Source organism: Phyllostomus hastatus, unplaced genomic scaffold, assembly GCF_019186645.2.
Source record: "Phyllostomus hastatus isolate PE091 unplaced genomic scaffold, TTU_PhHast_1.1 phas_scaffold_78, whole genome shotgun sequence".
Lineage (NCBI taxonomy): Eukaryota > Metazoa > Chordata > Mammalia > Chiroptera > Phyllostomidae > Phyllostomus > Phyllostomus hastatus.
Window position 1 is genome coordinate 66,740,745 of NW_025334041.1, and position 20,348 is coordinate 66,761,092.

Below are 20,348 nucleotides of genomic sequence, written 5' to 3' on the forward strand. Positions count from 1 at the left end.
AGTGCAGGGTTCTCTTCCCTTCCTTGTGTTATTTCCTTAACCTTGTAATTCTGGCTTTTTGACACAGGCCCTCATTCCAGCCAATAAGCACTGTATCCTGACAGATTTACTTCTGTTTCATCCTGGTGTATTATAGTCCCAGTTGGGCTCATGATCTGGGACAGCCTCAGCTGCAGGCCTTGCATTACCGGGGTCTTCAGTATGCAATTGATCTGCATGTTTGTGGGCCCCTTACCAAATTAGTTGCTTTACTTCTGGAGAGCAACACATAGTTAGAACTCTGTAAAGGTCTCTCCAGGCCATATCAAAGGCAAGGGTTAAAATATGAAAGTTACTGATGAATCATGAGGGATCCTCAGAACAGTTTCCTAGCCTTTCCTTGCACTGCTGCAGGTCAGCTATTGAGAAAGGCGCATGTACCCGAGTAGGGCCTTCCGCACCCGCTACTTCTCTCAGAGGCAGGAGGCCAGAAGGAGCAGGGAGATACGAAGCTCCACTCCTAGTGTGTCCCGCTGGACTGGGTTTCTCCTCCTTTGGTAACTTTGGATATATGGGTGAGTAGGGTGGAGGAGAAGTTGTAGTAGTTGACTCGGGGGTTGAGGTCTCAGGGCTCTGAGGCCTGCTAGGTTCCCCCTGAGAGACAGATGAGGAAGCCTCTTCTCTTTCCCCATGGAAGGCAGATGAGAAAGCCTCCCCTGCTCCCCTCTGAGAGACGGGTGGAATTTAAAAGGGGGTCATCTAGAATGTCATCGGGAGACTCTAAGGTAGATGTTTCCTTTGGCCCAGAACAAAGAGATGGAGTGTGAGATAACACGAAAAAAGCTTGCATGTAGGGAAGCTCCGACCACTTGCCTAGCCTCCGACAGAATGTGTTGATTGGAGATGTGAATGGAGTATGGTGTTGTAATTGCTACTCCCATTTTCAGGCCATGTCTCCCTCTCTCCTAACTTATATTGAGGCCAAGCTGTGTTACACAAGAAAATCAGTCCCTTTTTCTTGAGACACTCAGGGTCAAACTTATTCCACTTTCTAAGGATGCATCCCAATGGTGATCCTTGGGGGATAGAGGATGTATTTCCCATTCGGTCCATGGCACACCTAGTTAAAAAAACAAACTAAAAAAATAAACCTGACGTACTCCTGAGCTTGGAGGGGCATTGTCGCCTGTTGCTGCTCCAGGAGTTGACTAGTGAGATGTAGGGCGTCCCCTGTTTTTCCCACCACACAGCTACCAGACGTCTCTGGCGACACGAAGCCCCAATGCACTAGGCTTGCCACAGACTTCGTCCCTGGCGAACCTAGTTAAAACAACAAACTAAAAAAATAAAACCTGTCATACTCCTGAGCTTGGAGGGGTGTCCCCCGTCGCTGCTCCAGGAGTTGACTGGTGGTTTACAGAGCATCCCCCGTCTCCCCACCACAAAGCTACCAGACGTTTCTAGTGACACAAAGAGGCCTCGAGCTAGGCTTGCCACGGACTATTTGTACCCCTTTGCTACTGGTGGAATCAGCAGCTTTGACTGAACTGGACCCTTTCTGCAGGTCTCAAGGCTTTTAAAAGTTTGGCTCCTCGCCAGCAAGGAGTCAGAGAGAGGATGACACTAGTCATTTGGTATAATTCCTGCAAGGACTGGAGGCCAATACAATACTGTTTAATCTAGTAAGAGAGGTCCCTATTGTGGCCACATTTTTGCCACCTATGTGGCTCTGGGTTGCTCCTGTCTCAGGATCTATTGGATTAAAACACAGAAGTTGGAGTGAGCTGGGAAGTAGGCTGAGATTGCAAACTCCAGCCTCAGATGGCAGCTCGGCTGGAAAACGGCCCTATCTAGAGGAGGCAAAAAGAAAAAAAATGCCATAAGCTGCGGTTTCTCAGCATTAGGAAAACTCTGGTGCTGCAGTACTAGCAGCAGGGCTGCCCTTAGGGTGCCCGCCCCCTGCTCTGCTCTGGGCAGAGGCTGGAAAAAAAGAAAAAACGGCAGAGATGTCAGGTTAAGACTCAGGCACAGCTAGAGAAAAAAAAAACAAAACACCTGAGTTTGAAATGTCACCTTTCCCTCAGCACTGGAGAGGAAGGTACCCGAAGTTTTGAGTGGCCAGTTAATTACTCTATTTGCATTCGGATGTACTGCCTTTAGGACCTACAGTAGCCCTTAGGTCTAGAAGTTTACATTGTTCCAAAGACTCAATTCCTCATTTTTCCTTTCTGAGTTCTACAGTCAAGGAAGGAATGAGATTTTCCTTCTTTTGTACCCTTGTTTCTAGGCAATATGGGCATAGCGGGGCCAAGCCCAATATAAAGCTGAAATTGAATGCAAGGCTTGGGTTAGGCAGGTAAGGAACATCATCACCTCCTGCTGTGCAATAAGGATCAAAGGCATGGTTTTACAGATTAGATGGCTGCCTGGCTAGAAAATAACCACAGCAATTACTTGGTAAAGCAGACGGGCATGAGATTAGTCAGAGATGCAAATGGAGTGGTCAGAGAAAGGAGAAAAGACTCATGAATGAGGCAAATTCAAACAAAAAGGCCTAGTTAGGGGAGCAGAGCCTGGAAAAGCCAGGACTTCCACTACAGGCTAAAATCTTGCTCTCTCTTCTCAAAGACTACACCTAAGTGGGGAATGTGCCGCAGGGATGGGACCGTGTATGCTTTTACGGTGTGCCTCTTGTTGCGTGGACATTTGCTTGCAGTTGGCAAGAAACCTAGTGTTCTTTCCCAGTCCACATCCAACATAGCCTCTCACGGGTGTCTTTGTTGCAGCAAGCACCCTTGTGGCTCTTAACGGCTTGACCCGTGCCCGCGGGCTGCGGTGATTTCTTGAGAGAGAGAGCAAGACATTTGCCCAGCAGACATAACATTGCCTACTCCCTTTGGTTTTTGCAAGGGGTATTCAGATGCAAATTGAATTGTTAGAAGTCACCTGGGGAGAAAGAGCTACTGCAAACTCACGACAGGCCAATGATTCAAACTGACTTTCCTGGCCGGGTTCGGAGGCAGAAAAGGCTAAGGAATCTGAGTAGTGGGTCAGAGTGTACTGCTTGTGAGCAGGGCTCCCAGAGGCCGTTACCCCTTTGGTCATCCCTAACTCTCTTACGTGTCTCAGTTTCTCTCCTGACGGTCTGATACAGCCAGTGGGGCTCGGAGTGCTGGGTGGCCGGCCCTTATGTGCACTTCCCCTGGAGGAGCCGAAGTTTAATTACCGTGTTTGGAATTCCCTATGAGGCCCCTGCACGTCTCAGGGATTGACCCCAGACACCCCCTGCAAGGCCCCCACTCACGTAGGGACACCCAAAGATTTGGGCCCAGGGGGAGGAACTGCATCTTTTCTTTGGAGCCCGGGCAGAACCGGAGCATTCATTTCAGATCTCATTGTTTCTACTTCCGAACATAGGCCTCAAACTTTGAAATTCCCCACCCCCACAGCACAGCACCTCCTTACTCCCGAAGGTGAGAAAGGCAGGACAGCTTTGCTGGTGAGACCAGACGCACTGCGTTGGCTGGAGACAAAGGGTTGGGTCCAAGTCAGATTCCCAGGTTTTGACGCCAAAACTGTTGATGGGTGAGACCTGGTTCTTCTTGCTGACACATGTAAAGAATTACATATCAGCAAACCTAGTAGTATGTAATCAGTTTATTAGTGGTCCGCTTCCATGGAAGAGAACAGGACTGGGTAGAGTAGGGGGTGAAAGGCAAAGTTTCAGGCAAAGCAGGGTGAGAAAAGCAAGAGAGGCTGAAGACCAGGGTGGCAAGCCCCTGGTCAGCCTAAGGCCAGGTGGCCAGAGGCCCTGTGGCCCGAGGGCCAAGAGCTTCCTGAGCCTGAGAGAGAGAGAGAGAGAGAGAGAGAGAGAGAGAGAGAGAGAGAGAGAGAGAGAGAGAGAGACCTTTGTTTTCCAGACTTACATAGTTGGTGGGATAGGAGGAAAAAAGTCACATATTGATTAATGGGTAAATGTGGCACCAGCTTTCCTGGGGGTTTGCTAGCCCGAATTCTTATCTTGTTCCAGACCCCATTTGGTCATCCTAATTGGTAAAAGGTGTTTCCTGGTGACCAGGGTGATAAATGCTGGCCAGTGACAGTATTGCAGTCTCAGAGCTCTTCCTGTGCTGTCTCCTGCTTCAAAGCCAGCTTGACACTTGATTAAAAACAAACTTCCCTAGTGATTGGAAAAAAGAACTAGGCCTACCCAACCTCAGTCATGTCAATTACTGCCATTCCTGCTCTGTCCCAGGCAATCTGGGAGGAATAAAGGGTTTGGAGTGACCCTGCCTCTTCAGGCCTGTGCCTCACCCTGTGGAAGGCAAGGAAGGTGAGGGAGGGTTTGGCAGGAGCAGGGCGGAGGTTGGGCTGCTGCTTGGCTGCTGCTTGGAAGCTCGTGGTACAGTGCCAGTGCCCGTGTGCCAGAACTTCAAGTAGCCTTCGGCCGCTTATCAGATTAGGAGCTGGGCCTGGAGCTGAGGTGGATGCCAGCTTCCCGTCCAGGACGTGCTTTGCTGTTAGGTTTGTGAAGGACAAGGCACGTCTTTGGGACTGTAGTGTCTCCCAAGTGGGCCAGCCTGGGTCAGGGCCTGGTTTCCCACATGGCTGGCCGCGTCTCTGTGTGCAGCCACTGCCCGAGGGGTGAGCTGTTCACTCTCCCTGAGAGAGGACGTGGGAGTGTTCGTGAGCAGAGAGGCTGCACGCCTCATTCTTCAGCTGTGGAGTGCGTGTCACCAGTGGGAACCCGGTATATCGGCAACACTTCCCCAAAGCACCATGACAACACACACTTACTAGCCCAGGATATTCTACACGAATGAATAAAACCTGTTGGGAACAGTAAAGAGAAGGAAATGATCAAAATATATAGCACTTATGAAAAAAGAGCAGAGGAACTTTGCTAATCAGGTTAATGTGTCAAATGCAGAAACTAGTTCTTAAGTCACAACTTTCTGGTTCAGGGATTGGTGAATTTCCCATTCTAGTCTCCCACTGAAATGTACCCTTCGGTGCGATATTTATGTAAGCTCCTTCTCCACTGTCAGAAATACAGAACATTATATATATATATATTTTTACTTTAGTATTAGTTGGTATTGTTGACCAGGTTTTGTCTGTTTATCTTGTTCACAAATTTTTGTGTTTTTAGATGCTTACTTTGAAATATTTTGACTAAAATATTTACAATATTTTTAAGGAGCTTAATTTCAGCTTAGGAAGAGAAAATAAAACATGAATGATGTAAAAAAAAGAAGCTGCTTCCATGCTAAAGTTCTCTCTGTGGACTTCTCTGGGAAGATGCGTTCCTCTCAGGTAGCTGGTGCTGTAGTGTTGCTTACCGTGGAAGCTGGGGGTGGGTGTCAGAGAGCGAGTAACTGGAGCTTGTAAAGACAGTGGGTGGGGGCAGAGATGGAAGCTGTGTTCAGTGTTGGATTCTTGGATCTAAAATCTTTTCTTCTGGAGGGGTCCATTAAAGGGGTGGAGAGAGGAAAATAGTATTTGAACGAACATTGCAAGGTTAAAATAATATGCGTGCAAGGGCTTATAAAATGAAGGACTCTATGAGTGAAAAAGATTGTGCCCTTTATTAGTATTCGTTTGTAGCTGGATGAATGTGCCCTGTGTACTGTTTTGCACAAGGACTGGACTAATGAGGCCTGATTTCAGAGCCTGAATTCCTTCCGTAGCTCATGACCTTGAGAAAGCCCATCTACCATTGTGAGCCTGGCTCCTGTCTGTCAGACACCCACCCAGCAGTTATGTGTGAGGAGGGCCGAGCGAGCCAGGGGACACAGCGGGCACTGCAAGCTGTGTTGTCGTGGCTCATACGCTTCCTTCCCAGCGAGGTGTCCTACTGAGATGGCCTCTAGACGGGTGTTTCATTCCATGGAGACCTGATGAGGCTGGAGAGTGGCCAGGGGCATCTTAGGCTCTTCCTCTTGATGTTCTCCCACAGGTTGGACACGTCATGAGAAACTTGATCCCTTAGGTGAACCGGCAGCAGATGTTAGGAGCATAACAATGTAAACAGGCTGAGGAGAGGAAGGGTGGTGGGAAAGAGATGGCTTCCCTTTGCAAAGGAAGTGTCACGGGGGTCATCTTGAGTCTGCCCTTGAGTGGCCCTCTCTGGGCATGCTCCACCATGGGGACTCGAGGGAAGTAGCCGGGGTTTCCAGTCTTCCACACAGCCAAGCCGTGAGGCTGTCTTTTGTACTTTTTCTCTATAACTTGATTTCATGCAAAAGAGCAAAAACCTGTGGAGGCCCTGCCACCTGCAGTGGTCCTTATACCCCTGTTCATAGTCCAGGGGTATCGCCACATCCCCACTCCTATGCCCAGCTTGACAACTAATTTTCCTGGGGAATGGTGGCTGCTAGATGCTGTTATTTTGACCAGGTAGAGGCTAGGTGGACCAGAGTAGCCGTTGTGGGCATTTGTGGCCTCAGGGCTGGCTGTGGAGTGGAAGGTGTGGCGGGCGAGGCCTTTGGAGTCCTCAGGGTTATGTCGTGTGATGGCTTCTGTACAAAGCCCACCCTTCACATTAAATCAGCACAAACGTGAGTCCGTTGGTGCTGGGGTTTTGTTTGTCATTAAATTATAGATCTCTTAGTTTTATTGTAGTTTCAGAGCTGCAGAGGAAAAAGTGTCTATACCTAATTTTATGTTTATGTTATCTGTTTTAAACAATATAGAAAACATTTAGTTAACACTGAGAGTTCTTTGACGACTTAAAGTTTTAAGAAACACTTGCTGCAGGCTTTCTCCACTTGGCACCAAATGTTGCTGTGAGCTGAGAGGCTTATGTTTCGTCTCCCCTGTCCCCTCTGTGGGCACTGCCCCCCACCACACTCAGTCCCATGGGAGCACCCCCGCAGTCCCCCAGCCAGGGGGCACCTGGCCTGAGCTAGGCCCTTGGATTACCTTTGCCAGGAAGAGCTGGACCAATGGCGCAGAGAGGATCCATACATTTGTCCTCTCCCGTGGCTAGCGCTAGAGCGTTTAAAGTTGGGGGCCGCTGGCCACCTCGTGTCCACAGTGTACACAGACAGGTTGGTCCTTTGCAGGGATGGGGGAGGACGATGTGGGAAGCAGAGGGGAGCCCAGAACAGTTGTTTATACTACTGACAATGGGGCCCATCAGCCATATTCCTGCTCAAGTTCCGTCAGTCTGCCAGACCTTTATGACAAATATGCCTTGTGCTGAAACACACCTGATTGGGTTCTCCGACCTGCAGCACAGGTGTACTGGCTGCCAAGTATGGTGCTTTGGTCAAGATAGCGGGAGTACGCAGAACTCGTCCTCCTTGTGACAGCCTCATCACCACACCAGCAGGACAAGACAGAGGGATTTGCTGCGGCAGAGGTATGGGTCACTGCCCCTGGGAGGTACTCCTTCTTTGCACTATGATCTTGAGGAGCCGTGAGCAGCTGTGGCCACACCCACACTTACCATCCCCTTGGCTGAAAGAATAGACCATTTCCAAAGGGGAAAAGGAGAGAAGTAGAGTCTGGGTGGGCATCCGCCCTGATGGCTGGGTGCCATCAGCTTTCATTTGGCCAACTTTGAGTGGGGGAGGTAAAAGCAGGCACCAGAACAGGCCTTACAGCTCTGGGTTTGGGTGGAAAAAGGAAGGGGATGAGAAAGAAGAGTTTCAGGCAAGGAGTAGGTCACACCTGTCTTAGAGGAGCCAGAGCTGTCTTCTAGCTGCAGCTCCGGGAACCAAGCTCTGATTGAGTGCCTTGGGGGCAGCAGCATCTCGTTCTGCAACACCCTCCTTCTTGCTGGTGACACCTTTACGGAGCCCCGCTCTGGGGCAAGCTTACCCACAGGTCACAGAGATGCTGTTGTCCTCATCTCTGGCTCTCGGTCCTCTGGGACAGCATGTCTTCATTAGCAGAGAGAGTTGATAAACACTGATGGATTCCTCAGTCCTTTTATACACCTATTAGGAAATTTCTGTGGCACTACTGAGAGGCCTTCCTGGCCAACATCCAGGTGGACTTCCAGTTCATTATGGGAGGGTTTTGAGTGGCTGAGCTGACAATGGGGCAGGACATGATACTTGTCACACTCATGGACATTTCTCGGAGGGAGAGGAGCGGCGTTGACACTGATGTGCATTGTCTCCAGCACTGAGCAGGCAGCTCTCACAGGGTCCGGAGTGCCCGAGGCAGCAATCCCATTATCTTGGTCTGTGGTATTCTGGGAATGGATGTGGTAATTGAGTGACAAATGAAGCCTGGTACATAGGAACACTGGGTTGATTCACCCCAAGAGTCAGCCTCCAGAAACCTTGGTGCTAGCCCCCTGGTGCTCCTGCCCAGCAAGTAGACAGCTGCAGGCCAGTCCTTCTCACAGGGAAGCTTCCAGAAGTGGCCTGAGCAGTAGTATGACCCTCAGCTTATCCATTACTCCTGTTTTGTTTTATTTTGTTTTTTTTTATCCTCACCTGAGGAGGATAGGTTTATTGATTTTGACAGAGAGAGGGAAAGAGCAAGAGTGAGAGTGAGAGTGAGAGAGAGAGAGAGACAGAGACATCAGTTGGTTGCCTCCAGTATGTGTCCCGACCTAGGATCAAACCTGCAGCCTTTTGGTATATGGGCAAATGCTCCAACCAGCTGAGCCACCCAGCCAGGGCAATCACTCCTGTTTGTTACTTTTCCTGTGGTGTGTTTCCTGCCCAAGCCTTCCTGTTCATCTTTGCATCCCTAAGGCCTAGTCCATGAGAGGCCTTGACTGTTGAGTAGATCACCAGTTTTTGGAGAAGGAACGGCATGAGAAGGTATGGATGCTTAAGGGGAGTGGCCAAGGTGCGGGAGGGCTTGTTTTGGCTGAGGCAGCCCGGGGACTCCCACCCATCCACCGCAGCTACTGCTGAAACCTCCCCTAGTCTCTCTCGTCTCCCAGATGCCAGCACCCAGATGCCCCGTCCTGCACCCATGTTGTTCAGCAGGAACACCTTTAAATACTTTTTAAGGGTGACTTATTATTTTCAAACTGGTTCCTGTAGAAAATCCCCGAAAGGCTCATGGTTTGTAGGTAAAACACCAGGGGCCCAAGTGCAGTTTCAAACTGACTGTCATGAAGATGTTCTGGAGAAGCTGATTTTGGGAAGGACATATATGAGGGGGACCCAAAAAATCCAGGAATTTATTTATAAAAAATTGTGTATTTATTCTTATATGTTTAAACTTCAGTTACCTTCAAAGTATTCTCTATTTGGTGCAATACACCTGTTGGGACATTTTTTCCCACTGCTCAAAACAGTTTTTGAACTTGTTGATTTTGATGCCTTTTAGTGCTTCTGCCATTTTTTGTTTCACCTCTTTCACATCAGCAAAATGTTTCCTTTGAGGGCTTTTTTCATCTGGGAGGAAATAAGTCACTCAGGGCCAGATTGGGTGATGGGGGTGTGGCATGGGGGTCACACCATTTTTGGTCAGGAACTGATGAACACTCAGCACAGTGTGGGCAGGTGCACTCATAAATCACCCATCTCAAAATGGACAAATATGTTGAAAGAGTCTTCAAGAAAATTCACTCAAGCTGAATGCAGCCTCTCACAGCAACACCAGCTGGTACACTGATACAGATGGGTTCCTGGAACACTCTTGTAGGGGGGAAGCCTATACTACAAGAGGGCTGCCTTCCAGAAGATGATTCCATTTGTTTTTGGGTCCCCCCTTGTAGGTGAGGGAGCTGTCTTCTGGATGAACTTGAGGAGCATTGCTGACTGGGGAGATTTCGGCAGCAAAGAGGCCAGGGCTAGAGCCAGTGCTGTGTGGAGACAGACTAGGAGCTGTGGAGGGACTGGTCAGAAGCCAGGCAGGTGGGGCTGGAGTGCTGAGGTGGGCTGAAGCTGGATCTCTGGGAAGACAGAGCTAACACAATGATGGGTGTGGGGTGTGAGAGAAAGAGGAGGCCAGCAGGCGGCACTGATTTTGTTTCTTGGCTGGAGCAGATGGAAGGATGGAATTGCCAATGACTGGGATGGGGAAACCAAGGTTCTGGGGAGAAGCTGGAACAGTCTGGGCTTGTCCTATCCAGGAGTACTTGGCCTGCCTGGCTTTTTAGACGGATCCCTGTAATCCACCCAAGGCTACTGACTCTGCCCTTGGAGTCCCAAATGTGCATTTGGGTCTGGGTTAAGGCATTATATTATATCAGCAACCACCCTCATGAAACCAGTGGGACCGATTACTTAGTTAAATTGGGTGGTGAACCATCACCAGGGCTGCCTGTTCAGTGTCACTGGCAGAGAACAGGCTCAGGCAGTGGGAAGCAGGAGTGACTGCCTGCTTCATGCAGGCCCACAGGGACCCCGGGAAGGTTGCTTGTGCCTGCCAGTGAGAATGGGCACCAACTACAGCACATTTCTTGTGTCCTGGGCGTGACTTCCTAAAAACTGTGAGTCCGGTCCTGAAACCCTAGCAGGCTGGACTGATGCTGCGGTGTGCTCACTGTTAGGCAGTGTTCTCTCAGTTGAGCTCTGCTCAATGAGCCTCTCTCCTTGCCGAGGTCTCGTGAGGGCACAGGGAGCAGGAAGTGGCAGGGAGCTGGTTCATGGCTCCGAAGGGAAGGAGGAAGCATGCCTCGGTATAGGCTTTTTCCTGCACTGGAGGGAAGGGGCTGCAGAGTTATCTGTTGGGTGTCTGGGAAGCAGCAAAAAGCCAGATGCTGGTGAGCAAGTATAGTTGCCACTGATGTTGACAGTTTGTTTACTGGTGTTTGTCAGAAAACCTGGTCTTTGCACCAGGAGGGTATGGGAGAAGCAAGGTGTTAAGTGTGGCATTCCTAACACACAAGGTCCCAGCTGGTCACCCCGGTCATGCAAAGAAGGGATGAACCACTGGGCATACCGGAGCACCTCCAGGAAGAACGACTGTGGGCTCTGGGTCTGTGTACAGGATGGGCTTTGTGTGGGGGGTGCAGCTTTCTCTCTCAGGCTCTGCTAGCAGTGGTGTTTGGTGCCAGGGAGCGGTGTGATGCCTCATCGCCAAGTGATTGTAGCTGTCCTGGGTTGAGGGGCTTTAGAGAAAACTCTTCCTCTTTCTGACTCCTCTGAAGTAGCCTCTTCCATGGGGCTTCCTGATCCATGCTGTGACTCACTCAGCCTTTCTCTTCCAACTTTCTCTGTCATGCTGCCCTTGTGAGGATAGCAGAGGCCCAGGGAGGGTTTGCTGTGAGCCCGTTGGCTCCCATATGACAGCAGCAGGGGAGGCTAGACTCCGAAGGACAGGGAGCGTGGCCCCAGCTGTATGTGGGCTTTTTGCTGTGGGTTGTGTCTCATGGTTCATCCTGTACTTTCATGGGGCCTTGAGAAAGTCAGCTACCCAGTCTGGACTTCTGTGCTCTCATCTGCGCATCTCCTTTTTAAGATTGTTTTCAGAAGAGCCCCAGTGTGTATGATGGATAAAAGTGGGGCCCTGTGGTTAGTCCTCCCCAGAGGTTATTGATGCCTCCAGAACCCCTTCCTGGCCTGAGGTTTCTTATTTTCTGGAGAAGCCTCTGACAGGCATGGCCCACCCTCACTGAGCCTGTGTGAGTCATAACATCCCTCCCTGCCTTGCTGATGCCCCTCTGCCATATCTCCCTGCCCCCACATGGGTGACAGGTACGTTTTTGGGCTTGCTGTTCACTTGGTGGCCTGTGTCCTCTTGGCCAAAGGGACCATGTATTCCTCACAGAGTGAGGAGGAGGCAGTCAGTTTCATGAGTGCTTCCTTCCTTCTTCTTGTCTCCACACCCCATCGCAGTCCTCTAAAGTTCCCCACACCCTCTGTCCTCTTTATTTTTAGTGTAGTTTTGCTTCTAATGAGCTTTGGTCTTCAAATGAGGGAAAAAAATGAGGACAGAGGGGACATAGGAATCCTTGGTGAATTACCTTAAATTAATGAGACTAATAAGGGGATCAAGTTCAGCTGTGCGAATTAGCTTTATATTCTGGGTCTTGGTGACTTAAATTGCAGACTCTAATTAAATGCACCAAAATAACCACAAAAGCTTCTATGATCTGTGAACTCTATCAAGTGTAAAATTAGTCTGTAGGTGTTCCCCTTTAAGCATTTCTATCCCCAGAATCTCCTAACACCTATAATACTAACCCCGCTCCTAGAGGGAAGGGGCAAATGGGTGGAGTGGTCAGGGACCCTGCAAGGGGAGGAAGGAAGCAGGGATGAGGCCTTCTTTGGGCTATTGAGATGTCAGGATACAGATGTAGCCCTTTGTTAGGTGTCATGTCTCTGCTGTTCCAGCAGAATGGGGGCGGGGCTGGGGGAAGTGGTGGTGGTGGCTGCAGCTTCATTAAGAAGCTGGGAGAAGGTTCAAGAGAGAAGAGTGCCTTCCGCTGGCTGATTTCATTTCTAGGGTGCCACCTTCGCCTCTGGCCAGCACAGGATGCAGCTTTCAGTGATTCAAGGGATGACAGTGAGCCAAGAAAGGAAGCAAGCAGTTCCCTGTGGCCATGCCCCAGACCTGGCCAATCTCTCGATGTGGCTTCCTGCTGGCCCTTTGTTGTTGTGTCACATCTTTTTAAAGACTGTAACTAGAGCACAGTTGGAACAGTCCATTAAAAACCCACATGATGCAGAACTGACATAAACATTTTTTCATACTGTGCTGTCTTTATTGTAACCATTGACAAAATTAAACTTTTTATAGAGGCAGAAAAATAATTGGTGTGCAGATCAATGAATTTCACTCAGTAAATTCATTCATGGAGCTCAGATTGAGAGACAAGGCACCCCAAGCCTCCTCACACCCTCTCTGGTCCTGTCAGTACTTGCCCTGCAGAGGGACCACCATCTGGCTGTAACATCGCCCTCTTGTGGCTGTGCCTGAATCTCACAGGAATGCCCTCGCCTGGATCCACTCAGTGTGTCTGGCTCTTTCTTCCCCTTGGCATTGTTTCTGGGAGTTGTGTGTGATATTTTGTCCATTCTGCTCTTGATAGACACTTGGATTGTTTCTGGTTTTTGACTGTTATGAATGTTACTGCTGTAAAAGGTGTAAATGTTCTTTACACCTGTTGAGGGAACATACATATGCATTTCTGCTAGCAATTCCAGATCATGGGTTGGGTGTGTGTTCAGTTTGAGTAGATACTATGGTTGTTCTCTTTACTCTTCCAGCTGTTCGTCTGGTTCTGTTATTCCACATCCTTCCAGCACTTGGTATTGCCTGTCTTTTCATTGTGGCTATTCTAGTGGGTGTGCAGATACAGCTCATGGTTATGATTTGCATTTTCCTGATGACTAATGAGGTTGAAGAACTTTTCCTATGTTTATTGGCTTTATTATGATCATGTGAACAGCCATACATTAGTGTGTCTTATAGGTGTTAAAGAGTAGACTCATTTGTAGTTGGGCATTTAGATTGGTTTCAGTGTTTGTCATTGTAAGGAATGCTGCAATAAGCTTATCTGGAGTGTTGGTGAGAGTGTTGTGGACAAATGTTGATAAATAATGTCAGATTGCTTTCCAAAATGCTTGCACCACTCTGAAGTGTCATGAGCAATATAGGAGAGCCCTATAGAATTTCCCCTGGGGTCTTCCAACAAAGCATATTCTCTATAGAACAACAGACCGTTTTTGGAGTACTAATTTAGGGAATGTAGATATGGTGAGCATGGCTTTAGTTGTTATGAGTGAGTTTGGTCACTTTTCAAAATGTTTACCATGTGTTTTATGAATTCTTACCTTTTGCTACTTGGATTTTTAGTGAGTTTTTCAAAATTAATTTGTACATTTCAAATTAACAGATATTAGTATTACAAGTACTTTTCCATTTGTATTGCATATTTTTTACTGTACGCCTTTTGAGGTTAGTAAACTGACGATTCTTTGGTTAGATTCGTGTGTGGAGCTCAAAGGAACATGTAGTAGCTTTTGGTTTCCCCATATTTCTGGGTATCAGAATTATAATGTACGTGTTATCTGTTCACACGAACTTGTGTTTGTTGACCAGCTTATTAAATTTATAATTTTTTATTTTTAGTTGATGGATTTGGACGTGCTTCTATGAAGAAATGCCACGTGTCTTTACTGATCCAAGAACAAACATGCCCGGTAAGTTACTGGGTGAATTCACTCGAGAGTAGGAGCATGGGCCCTTCAGGTATGGAAGTGTAGACACACTTGGACAAGACAGGGGTGTCTGAATATTGGAGGCTTTGGAAAGGAATGTTTTAAACCAGCCTTCTTGCTCAGTCTAATTAACTTCTAAAGTGCGGTTCCTACTAGAGACAGTAGGAGTTACAGCGTGTAGGGTTAGAAAAATGTGAAACTCACTTCTTGCTGCTTACTCCACTTAGAGCAGAATGCCAGTTCCATGCTGTGTAATGGAGCCTGCGGTGGCCATCTTCACAGGGATGTCCATATCCACGGCCCAGCACCGCCCACTTTAGTTAGGCATAGGTTACCATGTACACGTGTGTGTTCTGTGGGAAAGCAAGCCCAGGACCGAGCCCCACAGGAAATTTCTGTAGCTCTGAGAAGGGAGAGGGAAAGTTGGAGGGCACATGCCTTTGTTTCTTCAGTGCTCACCATGCTGCTGTCCTTCCAGAGGTTGTAGTGAAGTCATTTAAACTTTTATAAAATTGTATGAGACCTGCCAATGGAAAAGCATAATAATGAAACCAACAAGAAAATCTCAAAAGCCGTATTTTATGATTCTTTGCAAACTGCCATTTAATTTGGCATATCTTTATTGGAGGTAACATGATTTCTGTCTGGGACCCCACGGGCATGCCGTGTTGGCACGTGTGGTGTGTGAGGGCATGCTGGGGAATGCACAGGAAGAGACCCTCACTTGGCCCTAACTTGCTGGGACTCTGGCTTTGCTGCATCTGCTCATGTTAGATGGTGGACTTTCCATGGTCGCACAGTGTCTTTCTGCCACCATCTCTGTGCTTCTTACCAGTGTTTGTTTCTGTTTCTCAGGACTGCTGCCACCTTAGGGGACTAGGGCTGGGTGACAGCTCTTCCCAGAGAGTCAGGCATCATCTGAACCCAGGAGCAAGAAGCATATTATCACCAATGACAGCATGACAGCAAGAGAGCACAGCCCTCGCCATGGCGCCAGGGCCCGTGTGATGCAGCGAGCATCCACCATTGATGTGGCAGGTGACATGCTTGGCCTCTCTCTGGCAGGTGAGCCTCAAGGGTCCCGCACCCAGCTCCTGGTGGGTCCTGCACTACAGCAGTTCTGGGAGGGCCAAGCATACCTCCTTGGGCACCTGGTGAATGGCCAGTATGAGCCCCCATGACTGCCCTTGCCTGCAGGGTGGTCCCTGGTGTGGCATCTTCTGGTTGGGTCAGAATAGGGAGGAGAAAGTCAGCACACTTCCTGGGAACCGCCCCCACTGGAACCAGTCTGCTGTCAGATTTCCAGTTTGGGGGGCTGATTCACCAGGAGATAATGTGGAATGTCCACAGGGGTGTCTGGCCAGTGCCTGGGGCCACAGTAGAAGCCTGCCTCTTGTGGGTATGCGGACCTGAAAAGGAAGGGGTTTGAACTCAGAGCCTGAGGCTTCTTAGGAATCACAAAATAAAATGTTTAGAAAATATAGAAATCATCTCGATTAACAACAGTTTTAGATGGAAAAATCAAGTAGAATGTTGGAGTTTTCCCCCCTAACTTTATTGAGAAGTAATTGAAATAAATCATGATGGTTTGATTTACAAATATTGTGAAACAATTACAAGTATGTTGGTTTGTTTTATTTTGTTTTTTTCCATAAAATCTAAAAGCAGGGAAAAGTTGATTAAGGGTAACTTTTTTCTGGCATTTCTTTTTATTCAGGAAATCTACAAGATCCAGATGAACCCATTTTAGAATTCAGCTTAGGTGGGTGCCTTTTAACTTTTTTTTGTTTTAAAATATATGTTGCTCAAAAACAAAACACAACTGCTAGCTTGAGATTGTCTTAGAGAACTTGCTGCTGCCGCCACTGCTGCTAAAGTGTCTCTGAGAAGATGAAGCCGGAGGCTTGTGTGGACTTCTGGGGTGAGGGGTGCTGGTGACTGCATGCCTCAAGGGCTGGAGGTGGTGAGCCCACTCAGAGCTGCAGAGACAGCCTCTCTTCCCCTCCTCATGCCCCTCTGGGAAGACCTGAGAGGGATCACAAGGTGGGGCTTAGGGCCAGCTGTGCCACCCTGGCCATGAGGCCCCGTGTGATTGAGGTTAGCTTTGTTGCCCTTATTTCCTACTCAGTGAACGAAGGTGGTGACACCTGCATGCTCCCCTTCTCAGAGAACGTCATTGAGAGAGTGGACTAAAATTCGTAGCACATGTCAGCTCCAGGATCAGGGAAGTATGGCATTACAGTGGCTTATCCAGGAGGTTGGAGAGCAAGGTGCGGTCAGCTCAAATGCTGGGTCTTCTCTGGAGTCAGTGCTCTCTTGTGTCCTCTCCCTTTTCTGCATCCCCTGGTGGTGGTCAGCATTGGTCAGTGACCTGGCAGTGGTGTCCAGGAGGTGATGTGACATAAAAGAAGTACCTCCTGGGGAGTCAGATGACCTGGAATCTAGTCCATGCTGTGCCACAAACTAACTGTTCAGCTTTTAGTCTGTACTTGACCTTGCTGGACATGTGATTTTGTAGATCAGGAGCTCATGCTTTCCTTGTTGAGTGTTTGTCCACCACATATATGAGCCACAGTTTATTCTCTTGCTGATGCACATGTGGGTTGTATACAAATTATATATTTACATAAATATATTAATGCATATTTTATATACAAAATTTTATTTATATATTTATTATATGTAAACTGTAATTTATAGCTTCAAGAAGATAGTATATCCATCCAACAAGAATGGGATACTCTAAAGAAAAAGAGAACAGTTCAAGAATATGGATAATTGCAGATAATTATATAATGTATTTAATGTAGTATTTAATTATGCATAATTAAATAATGGATATTTTTAAAAGGATAGAAAATATTTAAAAATTCAATAAAGTTTGGTAGATATTTAATCAATAATCCAAGAACATAAAATTTTAAAAGCAAAATAGAAAATGGGAGAGAAATTAAAATGGAAAATTACAGAGCAACTTTGGGAGGTCCAACACTTAGGAGAGAAAATAGGAGAGAATGTAAGGCGGAGCTTCCGGCCAAGATGAAGGTGAAGGTAGATACACCCTCACCTCATTCACAGCCGTAAGAAAGACTACAACTAACTTAAAAACAAAAACCACCCAGAACTGCCAAAAAAATCACCCAGAAAAACACTGAAAACTGTATGGAAGTCAGACAACCAAGGATTTAAAGAAGCTAAATTCATCCGGATGGGTAGGAGGGGAGGAGATGGGGAATCGGGTTGGAGAGGACTTGGTGTGGGTGGACAGCAGGGTGTGGAGAGGCAGAGAAGCAGCGAGGCAATAAGGCAATGAGGCCGGCAGAATAGGCAGCCCCTCATTCACATGTGGTGGATAAAAATCAGGGGGACACCTTGTGGGCGAAGCATCCCAGCTCCAGTCTAGACCATGCAGCTCTGGGCTTCAGTGCCAGGAAAAATAAAGCTACATAACTTCTGGCTGTAAACTCACTGGGGTTTGGGGTGGCAGAAGATGCTGCTGGAGAGTCCCGAACATACACAAATACACACACCCTGGGAACCACAACTAGGGCAGCAGTTGAAGGGATGCCAGTTGCACACAGGAAGTGAGTAAAGTGACTAGAAACAGAGCAAGGGCCAGGCAAGCCCCCAGAAGTCAGCATATGGGGCAGCAGCATTGTCTCCTCTTTGACCCCTCCCCCCCACACAGAGCCAAAGTTGCCCCACCCTGGCAAATATGCAAGGCTCTGCCCCATACGACTTAACAAGTGTGAGAAAGTGGAATCAAAGAGGCTCTATCTAGTACACAGACACAAGGAGCCTGCCAAAATCAGGAGACAAAGAAATATGACCCAGATGCAGGAAAAGAACAGAACCCCAGAAAAAGAACTAAGAGATGTGGAGATAGCCAACCTATTAGACGCAGAGTTCAAAACACTGGTGGTCAAAATGCTCAGAGATCTCACTGAATATGGCAGAAGCATAAGGAAGAAATGAAAGCCCTACTAAGGGAAATAAAGAAAAAGCCACAGGAAACCAACAGTGGAGGGAAAGAAGTCAGGATTCAAATCAATGATTTGGAACATAAGGAAGAAATAAACCTTCAACCAGAACAAAATGAAGAAACAAAAATTCAAAAAAATAGATTTTTAGAAGCCTCTGGGACATCTCCAAAAGGGCCAACATCTGAATCATAGGCACACCAGAGGAGAAGAGGAGCAAGAAATTGAAAACTTATTTGAAAAAATAATGACAGAAAACTTCCCTAATTTGGCAAAGAAAATAAACATACAAGTCCAGGAAGCACAGAGAGTCCCAAATAAGTTGGACCCAAAGAAATCAACACCAAGACAGATCATAATTAAAATGTCAAAGATTAAAGATAAAGAATCTTAAAAACAATGAGAGAAAGGCAGAGAGTTACCTACAAAGGAGTTCCCATAAGACTGTCAGCTGATTTCTCAAAAGAAACTTTGCAAGCAAGAAGGGACTGGCAAGAAGTATTCAAATTGGTGAAAAGCAAGGACCTATAACCAAGATTGCTCTATCCAGCAAAGCTATCATTTAGAATGGAAGGGCAGATGAAGTGCTGCTTCCCAGACAGGGTAAAGCTAAAGGAGTTTATCATCATCAAGCCCTTATATGAAACATTAAATGGACTTATTTAGGAACAAGAAGAAGATCAGAACTATGAACATTAAAATGACAACAAACACAACTATCAACAATTGAATTTAAAAGACAAAAACAAACTAAGCAAACAACTAGAACAAGAATAGAATCATAGATAGTGACATCATTTGGAGGGTTATCAGTGGGGAGGGGGAAAAGGGAGAATGGGGGAAAAGGTATAGGGTTTTAGAAGCATATTGGGTAGGTACAGAATAGACAGGGGATGTTAAGAGCAGTATAGGCAATGGAGAAACCAAAAAACTTACATGCATAACCCATGGACATGAACTAAGTGGGGAGGATATTGCTGACGGAATGGGGGGTCTAGGCAGAGGGGGGCAAAGGGGGAAAACTGGGATAACTGTAATAGCATAATCAATGAAATATACTTTAAAAAAAGAATGTAAGGGAGGAAATTACCTATAAATACTACCAGGGATCTCTCAGGACTGAAGGATATATTTCTAGGCTAAAAATGCCCACCAGGCCCAGCATATTGAAACAGAACCATCATAAGTCACATTATGCTGAAATTTCAGAGCATGGATAATAAAATCAAGACTCTAAAAACTTCCAGAAAGGGAAAAAAATGGTCATATCCAAGGATCAGGGATGAAACTACCAGGGAGACTCTCAGTGACATGAGAAACTCGAAGGCAAGAGGGCAGCACTTCCAATATGGGAGGAAAATATTTCCAATCTAGAACGCTGTCTGTGCTCAACCAGACTGCCAGTCACATGTGAAGGTAGAAGGCAACTTGTTCCAGCTATACAGAGCTTTGTTGGACTTTGAGCTAGGAATTAAACATTCAGTGAGGTTTCGGTAGGCTGGGTTGGTGACGAGACCAGGAGAGAATGTCATCTATAGGAAGATGTGTTCTGAAGGTGGCATTTTGCCCATCAGCCCTTAAATTGATATTAATCTTCCCATCCTTTGGCCACCTATTATTCCTCAGTCTGTCTGCCTTCACTTGTGCTTGAAAGGCCCAAATATTCCAGCCTTGCATGGGTGTTACGAACCCGCACATGACGAAAGGGCACGTCAAGAGAGAACAGACCAGGGGTCATTTAAGGGCATAGCATAAAGGTCAGAGAGAAGGCAGAACAGTCAAATCCCCAGTTCCTGTTGAGGTAGACATAGTAGAAGAAATAGAACAGAACTTTAAAAAATAAAATCTTAAAGGTTCTAGAAATAAACAAAGGATATAACTCACAACCTCAGGGTAGCCAAAGATTTCTCAACGCAAAAAGCACTAACTCTGTGCTTTAGTTTGCTATTGCTGCCATAACAAATTGCTACAAATTCAGCACTTTAAAACAACACAAATTTGTTATGTTTACAGTTCCCTACGTCAAAAATCCAATGTGCTCCACTGAGTCTCTGTTTAGAGTCTTACCACACCAAAACCAAAATATTATCCGGGCTGTGTTCCTTTCTGGGCCCTCAGGGAGAACCTGTTCTCTTGCTGGTTCTGATTGTGGGTGAACGTTAGTTCCGTATGGTTTCAGGGCTGTGGTCCCCATTTCTTGGCCAGTTGGCTCTCACTTCATAAAGGCCCCTCACTTTTCTTGGCTTGTGGGCCCCTTTCTCCATCTGCAGAGCCAGCAACAGCAGGTCCAGGTCCAGTGCCT

General features: G+C 47.2%; 1 protein-coding gene across 14 annotated transcripts in view; it reads left to right on the forward strand.

The window, feature by feature from the left end:
• INPP4A (inositol polyphosphate-4-phosphatase type I A) overlaps positions 1-20,348 on the forward strand; it is a 131,035-nt gene that overhangs the window by 56,232 nt on the left and 54,455 nt on the right. For all 14 annotated transcript variants that reach the window (XM_045827066.1, XM_045827072.1, XM_045827067.1 and 11 more), the window contains exons 2-4: positions 13,978-14,048; positions 14,922-15,131; positions 15,784-15,828. In XM_045827066.1, coding sequence (XP_045683022.1) covers positions 15,026-15,131; positions 15,784-15,828 — 151 coding nt within the window. In that variant the 5' untranslated portion in view covers positions 13,978-14,048; positions 14,922-15,025. The remainder of the gene's footprint in view (positions 1-13,977; positions 14,049-14,921; positions 15,132-15,783; positions 15,829-20,348) is intronic.